The sequence below is a fragment of the Tyto alba genome, unplaced genomic scaffold (assembly GCF_018691265.1).
Source record: "Tyto alba isolate M040663 unplaced genomic scaffold, T.alba_DEE_v4.0 Super-Scaffold_7, whole genome shotgun sequence".
NCBI classification, from domain to species: domain Eukaryota; kingdom Metazoa; phylum Chordata; class Aves; order Strigiformes; family Tytonidae; genus Tyto; species Tyto alba.
This window is the reverse complement of record NW_024881328.1, coordinates 9,851,369-9,866,719: the sequence shown is the minus strand read 5'-3', so window position 1 is coordinate 9,866,719 and position 15,351 is coordinate 9,851,369. Positions and strand designations below refer to the sequence as shown.

At 37.5% G+C, this 15,351-nt stretch overlaps 1 protein-coding gene across 2 annotated transcripts in view; it reads right to left on the bottom strand.

Moving 5' to 3' along the window:
* DPP10 (dipeptidyl peptidase like 10) overlaps positions 1 to 15,351 on the bottom strand; it is a 555,109-nt gene that overhangs the window by 57,748 nt on the left and 482,010 nt on the right. For both annotated transcript variants that reach the window (XM_033003141.2, XM_042784121.1), the window contains exon 8: positions 3,724 to 3,844. In XM_033003141.2, the coding sequence (XP_032859032.2) occupies positions 3,724 to 3,844 (121 nt within the window). The remainder of the gene's footprint in view (positions 1 to 3,723; positions 3,845 to 15,351) is intronic.

Sequence of the window (15,351 nt, the reverse complement as noted above, 5' to 3'; positions counted from 1 at the left end):
CTCAAACTGCTGGCATCTCAGTAAAGCAGCTCCTGACCATTTCCAAGGTCACCCTGTATAGGTCTTCTGTCTTCCACTCATGAAAAGACTTAGATTTTGTTCATTATGTATTTGATATATTGACTTGTTTGGTGAGCATTTTGAATTTAAATTTGAAGAATTTGTCTGGAAAACTAATTGAGAATAGTATACTAATGGGAACAAAAGCCTTTATGTATACCTAATTTAAGAACCTATCTACAAAACTACTTAAATTGTCAGTGGAGACTCTCCAAGATGCCAATCAGATTCTGAAAGTTTTGAAGTGGCTTAATGGGTCAAACTATCTAAGGTCAGCTGCAACAAAGCTGGGACCTATATTCAATGTCATATATTCTGGGTCATGCTTCTTTCCTCAGCTGGGTAACTAAAACCTTTTACACAGGATAACAGCAGAGAATGAATGGTGAGTATCAGATAGCAAAAATCACTATTATGTTTGTTTTAAAATACTACTGTTTGCATTCAAACAAGGTTATTCACACAAAGAAAAGCTGTTCTCAAATTCTTTGTAAGGTAAAATGCTAATAACAAACTCATACAAATGATAAAAGAAAACAAATCAGGTCAAAAGGAGGAACAGTGCTCAATTCAACTGATAATCTCTTAACTTCATCCAGACAATATTCAGCTTGGTCAGCTTCTGATGCTGTTAAAAACACTACTGAAAGTAGAGGACTGCTCCAAGATAAACAACAGTTAATGGGAAAGCAGTATAGTCATTCATGCCAACAGACATGGACATGGTCCCCCAACGTGTACAGGCAGAATTCCCTTTTACCTTGACTTTAAGTATGTATATTGTGAAAAGAGCACACTGCCTGCCTACATCCCTGGGAACCCAAAGAGTTCTCTAAGTCAGGAAATGCAACAGCTATTTGGGCCAGGGATTAATAAACTTGGAAAAGAAGAGGTAAACATCACTTAAGGAAGGCTTTAGGATATGCATCAGGAGGAAGGCTTTGGGATGCATATCACCTCCCATACCATTTCAGAAACTTCTAGTCTCAGACTAGACACCCTTTGCTTTTCCTTCTCATGACAAAGGTATGTTTATAGCTCTAGAGACAGGAAATAAGAATAAACTGGGGCAGTAACAGATGTGGAGGTATAAGATATTTGGATGAGTACACGTGGCTTCCTTTTCAAGTAAGGAGAAGCAGGTTTGTGCCCTTTTGAAAATCAGCCAGGTATGAGACACGTATGCATGTGTTCACAGGCAAAAATCACCCACAGCACATATGAAGAGGACTGTGTTTTGTTGTCAGCTAAAGAAGCTCTGTGAGGCTTTAAAGCCTTTCAGTCATCAAATATTGATTAATAAAATGTGTCTGTAGGAATGATGGGCACACACAGAGAAGCAGAAGCATAATCTCAGACAAGCATCACTGCCATTATTTTGCTAGCTGCTCCTGTTCTTTCCAAGTTACCCCATTGTTTTTTTCTGTTCCTCATGAAATATTTGCAGCTTAAAGGAACAGTCATTTACCAACTACTATGTTATCTTAAAACAAATGAAGTTACAAAAAAATCCACGTCAACCTCTTTCAGACTCTGTTTCTGAGATACACAGGTAAGATGTAATATAAAATAAATTTTAAAATCATATTGGTTTGTTTCAAATAAGATTAGCTTTGATTCTGTTTAGTTCTTAAATGTAGATCTCATGAACGCAGAGGTCCAAATCATATTAACACCCCACCCCACCCCCATTTCTTTCATTAAAATATGTCTTCAACTTCTATCTGTGTAATTCTTAGATGGGGTCTGCTCCATCCCTTCCAGACAGCTCAAATAAAACACCTGGCAAATACCAGAACTGACCACTTGTATTAGATAAACTTTTGTGGTCACTTCCAGCCTGAATTACCCTACGATATCCTTATGATCATTTGCAGACTAGGAAGGAATGTTTTTTAAAGAGTTTCATATTACATTTTGTTCTGTAGATCAGAGCTGTGTAACGATCCTTCATTATTTGTTGTTCACTGCAGCTCCATGCTGCACCCAGTTGCACCCCAAAGAGAAGAGAAAACCAGGTGGCCCTCTTCTGAGCAGGTGCCCTCAAAATGCTTGCAGAATTGGAGCCAGGATTGCCCCGTTGCGCCCATAACTGTGACTCTTACTAACTTCACTTTGTTTTAGCAAAAAAATTTCATATGCTATATTAACTTCAATGAGCTATATATGCTTGAATTATTCAATTTGCATGCAGTCATGTTTGAAGAATATGACGTGTATATAAAACTATATTCCATTCTGAAGATGTCCTTTGTCCTTAAGTTTTGAAATATGCTGCCACACAGAAGAACCTTGGAAGTGGGTAATTATCAGACACAGGCATTTATACAGCTAAGGGATGCATCATTATAATTTCAGAGTTTACTTGGGCTGAGATTTTTAAAAATCCCGGTGTAAGCTACCTGCTCATAACTACTGAAATGCCAGGAGGTATGGATAGACCATTTCTAAGGGCCACACTGAAGTTCCTTTCTGTATGGTGTAATATCGTTCCTGAAAAACATTTGCCCTGCAAAATTCTACATACGAGAAGTTATATACTTCAGGTAACAGTTTTTAACACTGAGCTATTTAGCTATAAAATTCATGAGTCCCATAGAAAGAATAATTGAAATGTGTATTAATTGTAAGCTCTTGTACCAAGATGGATAATCTGCTCCCTTTTTTTTTTGTGAATTTATTATTGTATTAAAAGCATTTTGGGTGCAGAGAGAAACATTCTGTGGTACAACAAAGAAGAAAGCTTCAGAAGCCAGAGGGTATCACAGGCTGAGCTGTCCCCCACTCCATTTTGGCACTGCTTGCCAGCAACAGCAAGTTTTTCAGGAGTCTAGCCCAGGTTGATTTAAGCAAAAGTAGGCAGACGCTGTTGAGGAAACAGTATGGCACTTTTAGATCTTGTCAAAACTCTCAAAATTGGATTCAAGCATGTTCTTAAAGTCAAGCACAATGTCACTGCCTGGCTTGAGGACCTGGAGTCTCTCATGAGTCATGCTAACACATAGCACACCAACCTCCACTGCGGCTGAAGGAGAGACATTAATGAAAAAAAAATGTGAGGCACCTGGCAGTATCATCTTTGATCACCTTTCGATATCTATCCATCATTAAAAAAGAAACTGTAGCCAATTCTGCTTCTATGCTACAATTCTTCTGTGCCTTCTATGAGGATGTTTTAACTGCACATAGATTGGCTCTGTTGTTCACAAAAGCAACAGACCTTTCTCTCCTCACTTGTGCTGTAAACCCAGAATAGCTCCAAAGGTATGAATGGAGTTATTCTAGATAAGCAAAATATACAGGGTGTTTAGTTTTATTTGAATAGCTCTCTTTGAAATGCCAGCCCCACTGAAGTTGGTAGTAAAAGCCCACATCAAGATTTCACTACTTTAACATTTTTTACATACTACCTGGTGTTCATAATACATCTGATACATTCTGGTTGAAAATAAATTCCTCTTTCTCAGAAAATATTGTTATATGCAGAACAGCAGTCAATACAAAGTATGAATAGTTACAAAGGCAATCTTGCAAGAAAATGAGAAGGCAAAGACGCAAAAACAACCTTCGATAGCATTTTTTGAAATGAATAGATTTGTGCTGTTGGGTGTGTACAAGTACCTCTCATCTGTTTTAATAAACAGATATATTTGTCCAGCTTACCTTCATATAACCAGTCTGCAATTCCATTAAAAATAATTCCTTCTTTTCCCGAAGATGTCAGACGCAATGAGCTACTCTTTACATCAGGCTGATAGTAGATGTTATTTTCAAAAATATAAATCTGTATGAGGTAAGAGGGATGGAGAGAAAAAAGAACATTTTGGTAGATATAAAATGAATGTTCAGCAATGAATACATAATTTCCTCAGGCTCAGAACAGTTTACAGAATAATTCAGCATGAGTTTTCACCAACACTGGCTTCATATTTCCTTCTATTATCAATTTGGACAAACTAAGCAAACTTTTAATACTTATGCCAAGCCAAATTCTTCCTTTGAAATTGTCTTCTCAGTTGAAATGTTTCTATTCACTTTAAGAAATATTGTTACATTTCTCAGAATCATACAGGAGACAAGTTTTATAACAGTTGAATAGATAAAGAAAATTTCCATTAATTTCATTCTATCTAATAAAATAATCTGTTGTTCTAGCTGTGAAATTAGACACACTGCTGCAAGTATGTACTACAGTACATACATCATAAATGTAAGTTACAGCTTTGTATCATGGTGTGAGAACACACTGAAAAAGCAAAAATAAATAGCAGACTTCCGTTAACTTTTCTTAGCTTGCTAACACTATTTCTGACTATGACACGCAAACATTTCACCTCAAGTGTGCTATATAAACGCCCTTTATCTTCAAGTCTAGGCTCCTTCTCCTTTTCCTGCAAGTAACAGACTAGACAGACAGTCCTTTCCTCCTTCGCTGCCACTTCTCAGCCTTGTTTGCCCTGCTTACTTTGTTGCAAAGGATTTCAAGTTCACTCATTTTGTGAGGCTGAGTTCCAGGCTCCGTGACAAAGTGCAATGAAAGAAAGATTAAGGACAAAAAACACTAAAAAAAAAAAAAATAATAAAAAAAAAAAAATAAAATAAAAGACTGGAGAAGTATGGGGATTGCAAAAAGGGCAGGAGACAAACACAGTGATGATGAGGAATGTTTATGACATGGAAATTCTCATGTACTCAGATGTATGCCAGAATGGATCATATGTCTGCCTGTCTTCTATCATCCAAGAGACCTTCAAGCACTTCATCGCAATATAATTTAGGTACATGTTGTCCCAAACTTCTTCATTGGCCCTATCCAATTGTCTGGGTTAATAAGAAACAAACATCCGAGATACTAACAAGTCAAAAGCTACAGACGTGTATAAAAAGCAGAACCACAGCTACTAGCATTTCCTACAATAATGCTCTTAATGCTTTTTGTCTGTACTCCTGTATTCCTCATTTTCCTGAGTTGTCAGTGTATGTGACTAGACTCGTATTCCAGCTATAATCATCTCAGAGTTGTAGCCTTTTTCTTTACATTTTGTTAAAATACAATGGCCACATGTGCTTACACAGCTTGACAAAAGAATCAAACTCATATCAATATTATGCACCATCTTGATTCACACTAAGAAAATGCAGCTAACAGCACTAGAGAAGCAGCACACAATAGAAATTTTTGTTACATGATTTCATCGATGTACACTGCTATACAGAGTCTCAGGAACTGCTAATATGAATTAAATATATTTCCACCAAAGACCATTTTAAAAGCCTAGTCATTTATCATTCTTTCATACTTCTATGATAAACGACTTATGGGAAAATACTAACCAGAGAGCAAAGTTTTATTATGACTATTACTGCTGTTCTCTTTGCTTCTAAATTACCATCTCAAATAGATTTCCCTATGAGTCCCTAAACTAATGGCATTTTTGATTTTTAACAGTAGCCACTTCATGATTTCTGCTGCAGAAAGCAATAAAGGTGAGTTTTTTTCAAACCATGAGCAATGCAATGTTTTTAACCACTACTGGGAATCAAGGGTAACTTGGAACAAAGTTCTTTATGGTCAGAAATTCAAAAGTCACCAATGAGTTCAAAACTGAAGTAAAAATCATTGATCCCATTAGAATAATCCAAAATGTACTGACCAGTAATTAAATTTATACTTTTATAAATACTATTTGATACATTTGAGAATTTATGGGAAGTTGACATATGACCCAGGATTAACATCAAAAGAAAACAAGGATTAGAGAACGCTGGACCTATCAAGCTTTTGAAATAATAGTGACAAACATTTATTTTTAATCTATATTTCCACAGTAAAAATGTACATCTTCTTCTAAGGTAAAAGAAACAAATACAGGTAATAACAAGGCATGATTATTTGCTTAACCAAGAAAAACGAAGTAATTTAGGCAAGTACTTGCTATTTAATTGAACTAAAAATATTCCTATCTGACTAAATTACAGATAGCGTAAGTAGTGGGAACCACTCTGTTGACTATTAGTAAGGAGTGATTTCATATAGTTGAATATCTCTTCTTATATAAACAACTGCTTTCAGGAGATTACAAAAAAAGCCTACTTGATCAAATGATTCTATTTTATTGAAGCTTCTTTAATTAAATGAGATCATTCTAATTCATTTTTGAAGATTAGAAGTATCATTTTTGCTTCTCTTCCCCCTTTTCAGGACATTTATGTTTTTAATGGTGGAGATACCCACAGTGTCTACTCTCTGCAAAGAAAAAATTTCATTTAAAGCCATCATTGCCAGCCAAAGTACAGGATTAAGAACTACTTGTTTTATGACTGAACCATGAAAAGGTCTTTAATCCTGTTATTACTAGTTAGCAGGCATTACTAATTCCATTTGACACATTTCAGATAAGTAAATATCTCAGAAGGAATACTCACTGTTGTGCCACTGATCGCCAGCTCCCTCAGCTTTATCCCCCATTCATTTCATAAAGCGGCTTTGTCTTCATCCTCTACCAGTTCTCAGCCACCCTCTGAACACCCCCACAATGCTCTTAGTGTACTTTTTCATCTGAAGTTTCACATTTCTCCTCATCACTTGTGACACGTGTTCTTTCAACTTTGAAAGCTACCCCAAAGAACAATTTTTTTCTTGAACATATGGATTCGAACATTTTAAAGTTCTTGAAAAATGTCAAAGCCACCCAGGAGCTCTCTCCCTAGCAAGCCTCGGGCTCATTGCTTATTTGAATTTAACATTAAAAATTATGAATTTATTTTCCTTTGCAAAACATTTATAAAATACAACCATCCATGTTCCTCCACAAAACTAACCAGTATGTAAATGCACATTGATGATTTAGGGTTGGTGCACTGTCAACTATTGCTCTGCACTGCCTGCAGCATTTTGAAAGATCAATATCCCCATGTTTGATTCTGGAAAAACATATTGGAAAGACTCGCCATTATGGTCAGTCATTTAATATCATCTGTAATTTTGAATATTTCTAACATTTCAGGAGGTGCCATTTTCCACACGAAGCCCACAAACTGCTGTTTGTACCATCAGGAATGGCTTCATGCACACTTACTGCAGTGATGTTACCTAAGCCCTGCACTCAGGACTGCACTCCCCTCCATTCCTGAATATGACAAAGTGCTCATCTGTAATTATTAAACTCATTCACCTCTTGGAAATAAGGACCTGGGAGTAAAAATGTTGATTTCTGCAGCAAAACAGGCAGCAGAGTTGTAATAGGAGTGGCAACATTATCGTGAAGGCTACTAGTAGTGGTCTGAGAGGCTTTTTGCTTTGCTCTCTGTAAATCCAGGCTGTGGATTCAATTAAGCACAAGTGCTTTGTGCAGCCACAAAAAACAGTCTCCCAGCTGACTTTACTGACAGAACAATGCAACCAAGAAGGACATTTCTAATAGGCATACTCACTGTGAATCTTCTTCTCAGTATAATGTTTATATGGTACAAATGTACCTCACATATAACTCTAAAAACACTGACGTTTTAGTGGATCACTGATTGAAATTAATTTTGTTCACAAAAGTGATCTAGCTCACTTTTGTCTGGCTCTTGCACATACAACACTGACCAGCAGCTAAGCATCTTGGCTTCATGTCCCACTGAACCAGCCGTAACTAGAAGCAGCATGTGAACAACTATGGTTCTACCAGACAGCAGTGAAGTGGGTTTTTTTAACCCGGTTACTGTTGGCTTCCATTTGCTTGCTGTGGCCACGACACCCTCCATGCTCCTCATGCTGCAAGAGGCAGTGTCAAATGTGAAGTGACTTTAGGAGGAGAACAGACACTGGTTTTATTTTACGTGGATTAATGTGAGCTCACCAACTAAGAGCAGAAATGGAACTGTTCTTCAGCTGAAACATGCAAAAAGTCCTATACCAGGCCCTAGAATCAGAGAACGTCCTTAAATATCATGGTCAAACTCTCCCCTTCCTGCAAAACACCTAAGTTTCTTTTCCTTGGTTCATACATTTTTAGCTTTCTTGTTCAATTTAAACATTGACACCAATACTTTCTGGTGAAAACAGTATCTGTAGAAAACTCCTTATAGTTCTATTTTATGCTGCACTAAAATAGATTTCCAGGCTTTTATTTCAAAAACGCAAAGACTAGATGGAAATTTTTATTTTTAGGTGGCGGCTGCTGCTGCCGATTAGTTGCACTATACACAGAAGCTGAATTTATGAGCCACAATTTGGTCTTTAAAATTGAGTGCAAGAGTGAACAAGTGGCTTGGAGAGAACTCAGAGTATTACTTTTCCTACAAGAGACTTAAACCCTCAAATACTGCAAGGCAGATAACAAATCATGACACTGGGATAAGAATTACTGATCAAAATAAACAAACAAAAAAATATATTCTTGGAGCAGAATCTTACAAATAAATGTGCCTAAAATCCTGACTTCAGTAAGTAAAACTAACCATGTGCCCAAAGGTTTCCAGGGTGGGGACTTCACATACTTCACTTTGTATACTGCGTTCTGGGCAATGTCATGTAAAACAAGAATTTCCCTTGCTAGTCTGTCTCCACTCAGGTATTTGGGAACAAGTAAAAGTAAAAGGGATTTTCTTAGTATATACCTGGGTCTAATTGCTACATCATGAGTACTAAAATGTTGACTGTAACTACTGAATCTTCCAAAACTGCTAAAAGAGGAGTTGCTAACAGCATATCAGACAGGTATTCTCATGAATACATCAGTGGCTTTGTGCCCAAAATGCTTTCACAGCTTTCAGGCATGACAATAAGAAAATAAATTGAAAAAGGCACAAAGAGGAACCAGGCTATGCTATCTTATATGAAAATTATTATTGTTTTTTTTTAACCTCTTCACCGCCTATTTCCAAAGTATTTTTAAAGTATTTAAAATTATTTTTCAGTTAAGACCTTCAGACAATAATGCTGTAAATGGGGATAAATATCAAAATCTATGGCCTTCAAAATTGACTTTTTGTTTTCTTAGAGATTTTGCACAGATAATCGCATCAAGCCTTAAACCAAATGAAGAAAAAATGACAGCATTCCTTTAATTATTTTATTAAGTATTTTCCAATTAATGAAAAATACCTGCAAGAATGTTTTGGATTAGTGGGAGATTAATTCTTGATAATGATCACATTTATTTCAACTGACTGTGAGTAATTTGAGGCTCTGCTTGCTCTAATGTTCTACCTACAGCACTAATCCTTCTCCTTCTTCTCCATCTGTCAGCCTCTAAACGATTTTTTCATAAACCTTCTTCTAAATTAATTTCTTCCAAAATACTTATTGTTTGCAACATGTTTCACAATTACATGATTTTATTTCAGGCTGAGGTCTTAAGCAGAGCACCCAGTCCGAGCAGTTAGTTCCAGATGGCAGACAGCTGTGAAAACATAGAGACATCTAATCCCACAGCTGAACAGCAAACCCAGTGCCAATAGCTGGAGAGGCCTCCTGTGTGTCTTTAATCATTTCAAACACTACAGGCAGAGAAAAGCTGCTAAATTACAGAAAACCACTCCACTTTTTCCCTTTAGGTGCTCCACCAAAGCCTTCTGCATGGGCATATCCACACTCAATCACTCCTCTGATTGCAGGGTAGCGTATCAGCAACAGTTCAAGCTTTTTACTCACCAGTTGGGCAGCAGCAGCAGTTTGCCTGGAGCTGTGTGGAGGTCACCATCCGATCGCTTACCATGCACAGAAGCAGTGAGTGTGTGCGAAGCAGGGCTTTGAGCTCTCTATGAAAGCAGGGGCAGCTTCTCTATCAGAGGCTGCCAGCAGCCAGTTAGCCCAGGCAGTTGAGACAGTCACTATCGGATATTTGCATGTGTCCTAGAAATTCAGTCAGACACTGAAGTTCAGACTTGTACTTATATTCAAAAGCCCAGTATTCTTCAGGTGGAAGAGAAACAGAGCTGCAGTCCTTGCTGACAAAACCTATCTCCTTCCCTGGACCCAGTCACCAGCCTCACTTGCAGAGAAAAGATACCAAACTGAGAGCATCAAATTTCTCTCAAACCTGATGTTAAGGAGGTAGACTTAGCAATGCAGCATTAGTCCTTTCTCTGACTTACGCAGGGATAAACTTAATTTTATATGAACATGATAAGGTAGCTTGCCATGCAACAAGCTTTTAAAATACATGATACAAACACTAACCGTAGAGGTACAATGCATTGCCACTGCTGTTCCTCAATGTGAGAGGGAGCCATCTTCGATCTAGAAGCAACATTATTCACTCATGTCATGCTTCACCCAAGCTGAAGGTATGTCTCCCCACTCTGTACCACAACCAGGTACTTGTTGGCCTGTGTCACACTTAGTGTAGTGTGGCCACAGTTTAAAAGCCATGAGAAGCTGTCCTAAAAGGCAGAAGCTTGCAGATCCCCAGTCTAGTATTTCCACATTACCTAATGTGAAATGATAGCAGAAGTCACTAACAACTAACAAGTAAAACAGAAGAAAATTATTTAGCACAGCCTTCAAAATTGTCTTGACATGTATCTTAGGGAAAATTTGGACACCTTTCCCTTAATGGTTAATATATCAGGGACTTATGTTCCTAACTTAATGAGTGAATCTTTCTAATTAATCCTCCAGAGTTTGAGCATGGCAGATTTGTTTGACTTCCTGATTGACATCATCAGCACAAATACATTTTGCCATCAATAATAATAGAAATATGCAATGCAAACTGCAAGCATCATTGGGCTTTGCAGCCACAATTTACAATTACATAAGTTTTAATAGTTCCGAAAATTAAATTTTGAAGATAAAAAGATAATATGAAGAATCCAGCATCTTGTTTTGAAGGAAAGAAATAGTTGAGTGTGACTAATGGCATGGTTTGTCAGTACATAGATTCATCAGGACAAACACCTAGTTCAAGGAAGGTACCAACCAAACTCTAAAACTACTGAGAAGATACATCTGGAAAGGAAACAAAGGCAGCAGCTGTATCAATACAGCTTTGGTTAAAAAGAATATCCATACAACAAGCACTGGTCTCTCCCTGTACAGGTGAGTGTCCTACCGGTGAACTGAGGAAATAATCAGACTCTTCCACAGACTCTGGCCAACAAACATATAAATAACTATTCCAACTTGGAACAATTTCAGCACTCCCATTTAATACCCCAGAGAACATGACAGTCTTGCTTACATTTCACATAGGGAATATAAGCTATGGCAAGACTAAGGAACTTCTGATTATGCCCAGAAGGAGACCTTCAGGCATTCAGGAAACACTTCTGCTGCAGAACTCTAGCAGTTGCTAATGACAATGCTAAAGATGTTGACTTAAAGCATCTTCAAAGCAGCCCATCTCTGATTACATTTCTGTGTGACCTTGGAGAGGACACAGAGTTCACCACTCTTTGGACTAGCACAGGTGTCTTCAGAGCCCGAAGTTCTACATAACAGATCACTGAACTGCACTTTCTGCTCTATGCAGAGGGGTAAGTATTTTTACTTCACAGAAACAAGTGGTGTCCTGTGCACCCACATAGATAGTCTGGCTAACCAGCTGCTTCTACCAGCAATCATGGCTGATCACTACATCTCAGCATAGGATCTATCATACTTCTTTATTTCCTAAGCTTACGGCAAAATTCCAGCCCTTCTTCTTGTGAGACTGCCAGCTAATTAGTTGGATAATTAATTCTTCAAAAGATTCAAGATGTTTTTCCATCTGGGCTTGCCTCTTACCATTTGTTCTGTCTCCTGTCTTACCATCCATTAACTAGGGCCAAATCCAACTGCCCTTAGTTAGATTAGTCACTAAAATTTCCAGATGAAATATGTTTTCTTGCTAACAACTGTTAATACAAATAATATCAGGTATTCATTAGACAGAAGAAAGGCAAATAAAGAATACTTTCTTAGTTGCTTAGCAAATTTTGTACTTTGCTCTTCAGAGATCAAATCAGGACTTCTCCAGTTTCAGGTACGATATAAGATGGCACAGCACTATTTTGCTGTTTAACCTCATACTGGGAAGAGAAAGAAGATCCCACGACACACGCAGCAGCTGTATTTCTCCTAGTCCCAAGTTCATATTGGAGCATGTGGTGGAACAAAATACACAGCAATGGGGAAGTCACAGAATAAAACCACAGGATCACAGAATCATTTAGGTTGGAAAAGACCCTTAAGATCATCGAGTCCAACCATAAACCTAACACTGCCAAGTCCACAACTTATCCATGTCCCTAAGAATAACTTGTTATGCTACCTAGACCAGAGCTAAAGGAGTGCAATATGTAAGTATAGTTTCAATAGCTTTCATATAGCCAGTTTAACCAGCAGTTACCTAGTATAAATGAAAACCTGGAGCCAGAGATACTGGCATAGAGCCCTCACACATAAATGTCATGAGGAAAAATTAGCTTGGATCTAAATAGATTGATCAAAATGTGCTTGGTGGTGTTTATACTGCATGATAATATATGCATACATACATTGTATGTATATCCAGAGTCAATGTTCTTTGTTTCTTGAGCAACATGATGCTCCATATGCAAAGATCAGCACAAACGAGTGATCTTAAATAAACAAATAAACAAGTGGTATCTTAAATGAAATAATTTAAAAATTATTTTTGAGTGATTTTTAGGAAAAAAATGTGGTTTCAAGTCCTACTGCTGTTTTCACCACAATTATGGAAAATGCAGATATCTATGCACTTCTTGTGATTCATAAATAATATTGAAACTAACTTTGGATTACAGGAATAAATTAAAATCAAACTGCATCAACACGGAAACCATTTGGCTGCAGTTTTCCAACACTTCTAGTCAACAAGTTTGGTTTTCATTTAAGTGCTCAACATATTTGTTACCACTTTCTGGTTTACAGATCTGAAAAAATAAATAGCTCCACTTCAGAAACTTACAATTAGTTTTCACCAACTTAAAAATATTGCAAATCAGCCACAGTATTTCTCAATGCATTACCATTACAAATAAATACTTGGTTTGGCATCTGTTCTTTGGCATCTTCAACATTGTCCAAAGCTCTGAAAGAGACATTTTTTCTTGTAGAGCCACCGATTATGTTATTTGTAGCCACGGTGTAATGTCTGTTCTCTTCTTCAAGTCTGAACTGAACAAACACTTTCTTGTCATCTGTGATTTCACTGGGACTTACAGACTTAAATTGTGATTGCTAGACCATTATTACACCCACTGCTACAGAAGATGAGTACCTCTTTCTGCCCTTTTTCCTTGCCAAAATCTCATTTAGTTGAAGCAGATTCCCACTGAAGAACAAGGTATACTTAAGATTACATGTTTTGTGTGTCAATGCAACAACAGTATAAATGCTATTCTATTTTTTCTCTCACAGAAAAAAAAATGCTAGTTTGGGGAAGAAAACACTTTCTAACGTTGTCCAGAAGAACTGGACATACAGCATTATATAGGAACAGTTGTTTATTATACCCGGTTAGAAGTTCCATGATGGCAATCCAAACCTCCTGGTCTATATCAAAGCTCCTTTATGGCCAAGAGCCACAGGGCACATGCTTCAGTGAGCCACAGAAATCCTTCAGGTCTCTACTTGGGTGCAGGAAAGAGGTGGCTTTTCCTGTGTTCTCTGAAGAATGGGTGTTGTGATGCCATTTGGCTTGTTTTTACCTACAGCTTGAGTCTCAACACCTTTCTTCAACATAACCTTACTGAATAAAGTGCTGGCACAGGAGTCACTCAAACTGATCCTGGGCTGCATGCACAGTAAGGATGATGGGTACACCACCATTCTTCCTGCTCTACACATGGGTGTTTCCAAGTTAGGTGTCGATTTACTGTTCCACACATGTGAAAGTGAGATCCATTGTATACAAAATCACATGGACAAACCTGATTTCTAGAGGGGTGCTTTGCACAGGCAGGAAAAGTAGCAAAATAAAGGGTCAGTATCTGCCATTCTTGCTACGGTAATAAGCTGTGGGAGAAGCAGCATGGTAATGAACTGGGACGCTCACACATTGAGAGGCAAGAAAAATGCAAGGTGGCAAACCTATCATACAATGTCATGCTCAGTATATAGATGAAGGTTGGCTGGAAAGCTCTCACTGTCTTCCGGGATTGTTGTTTTGGGATTTTCCCCTCTCTGGGATCACTAGCTGGGAACAGACTGAGCATCGGTTGGTGGGTGGTGAGCAGTCACATTCTACATAACTCGTTTGTATTTTCTATTATTGCTATTATTATTATAATTATTATTTTAATTTTATTTTACTTCAATTATTAAATTGGTTTTATCTCAACCTATGGGTCTCCTCACGTTTAGCCCTCCAATTGTTTCCCTCATCTCCTGAGGTGGGGGAGGGTAAGCGAGCAGCTGTGTGGTGTTTGGCTGCCAGCTGGGTTTAAAACACGACAATTGCAAAGCATCTTTACATTCTATTCCTTTCCTCTACATTATATCTGTAGTCTATTTACATTACACAGACAGGGATTGCAGGCCAAAATGTCCAATACAATTTGCAATACAGCTACTTTGCAAGTCTCCAGTAGTGCACAATGGCTCTGATCTCCTCTCTGAAGATTTTTTTCTTTTCCAGGTCAATCTATACTGGTATAAAATTTTCAGAGCTGTTCAGCTCTGACTTGCTCCAGCTCTTACCCCATAGTCCCATGTGCACCACAGACCACTAAATTATGTAGATACTAGGTACAGCAGGTACTATCATCTACCTAAGCAAAACATGGCAGTAGACAAAAATCTACGCTTATATGATCTATGTTTCAAAATCATCAGACACATTGCAAATGAGGCAGAAAACAAATAACAGATAATAACAAAATTATTATAATAGCAAGCAATAATAACTATATTCACTCTTAAATGTACCAATTTTCTAAAGATTGTGATTGACCTAGACAATAATTTTTCTTAGAGGTAGCTTTAAAACCTTTTGCTTATGTTGTAAGCTGTTGATCAGTATGAAACATGGAGACCTCAAAACACATATATCCCAATGTCATATACGGCCTTTTTTTTTTTTTTTTTTGTCAGTTACAAAATGTTAATTTTATTTTTGCAGTCATCAAACTGCCAGACACAGCATGAAGAACAGAACACTGAAACACCACTTTTCTGTTGTCTAGATTAATGCCACTGCATCACGGTAATGTGTTAGCACAATCGTTTCTGAACAACTGCAACCAATCTACAAGGCTATTATATTTAATTGCTATTTAGATAGTTTATAAATCTACTGTAAACAATAGGAGGAAGCAGTCATAATGCAGCTATAAGATTAGTTACTAATGTCA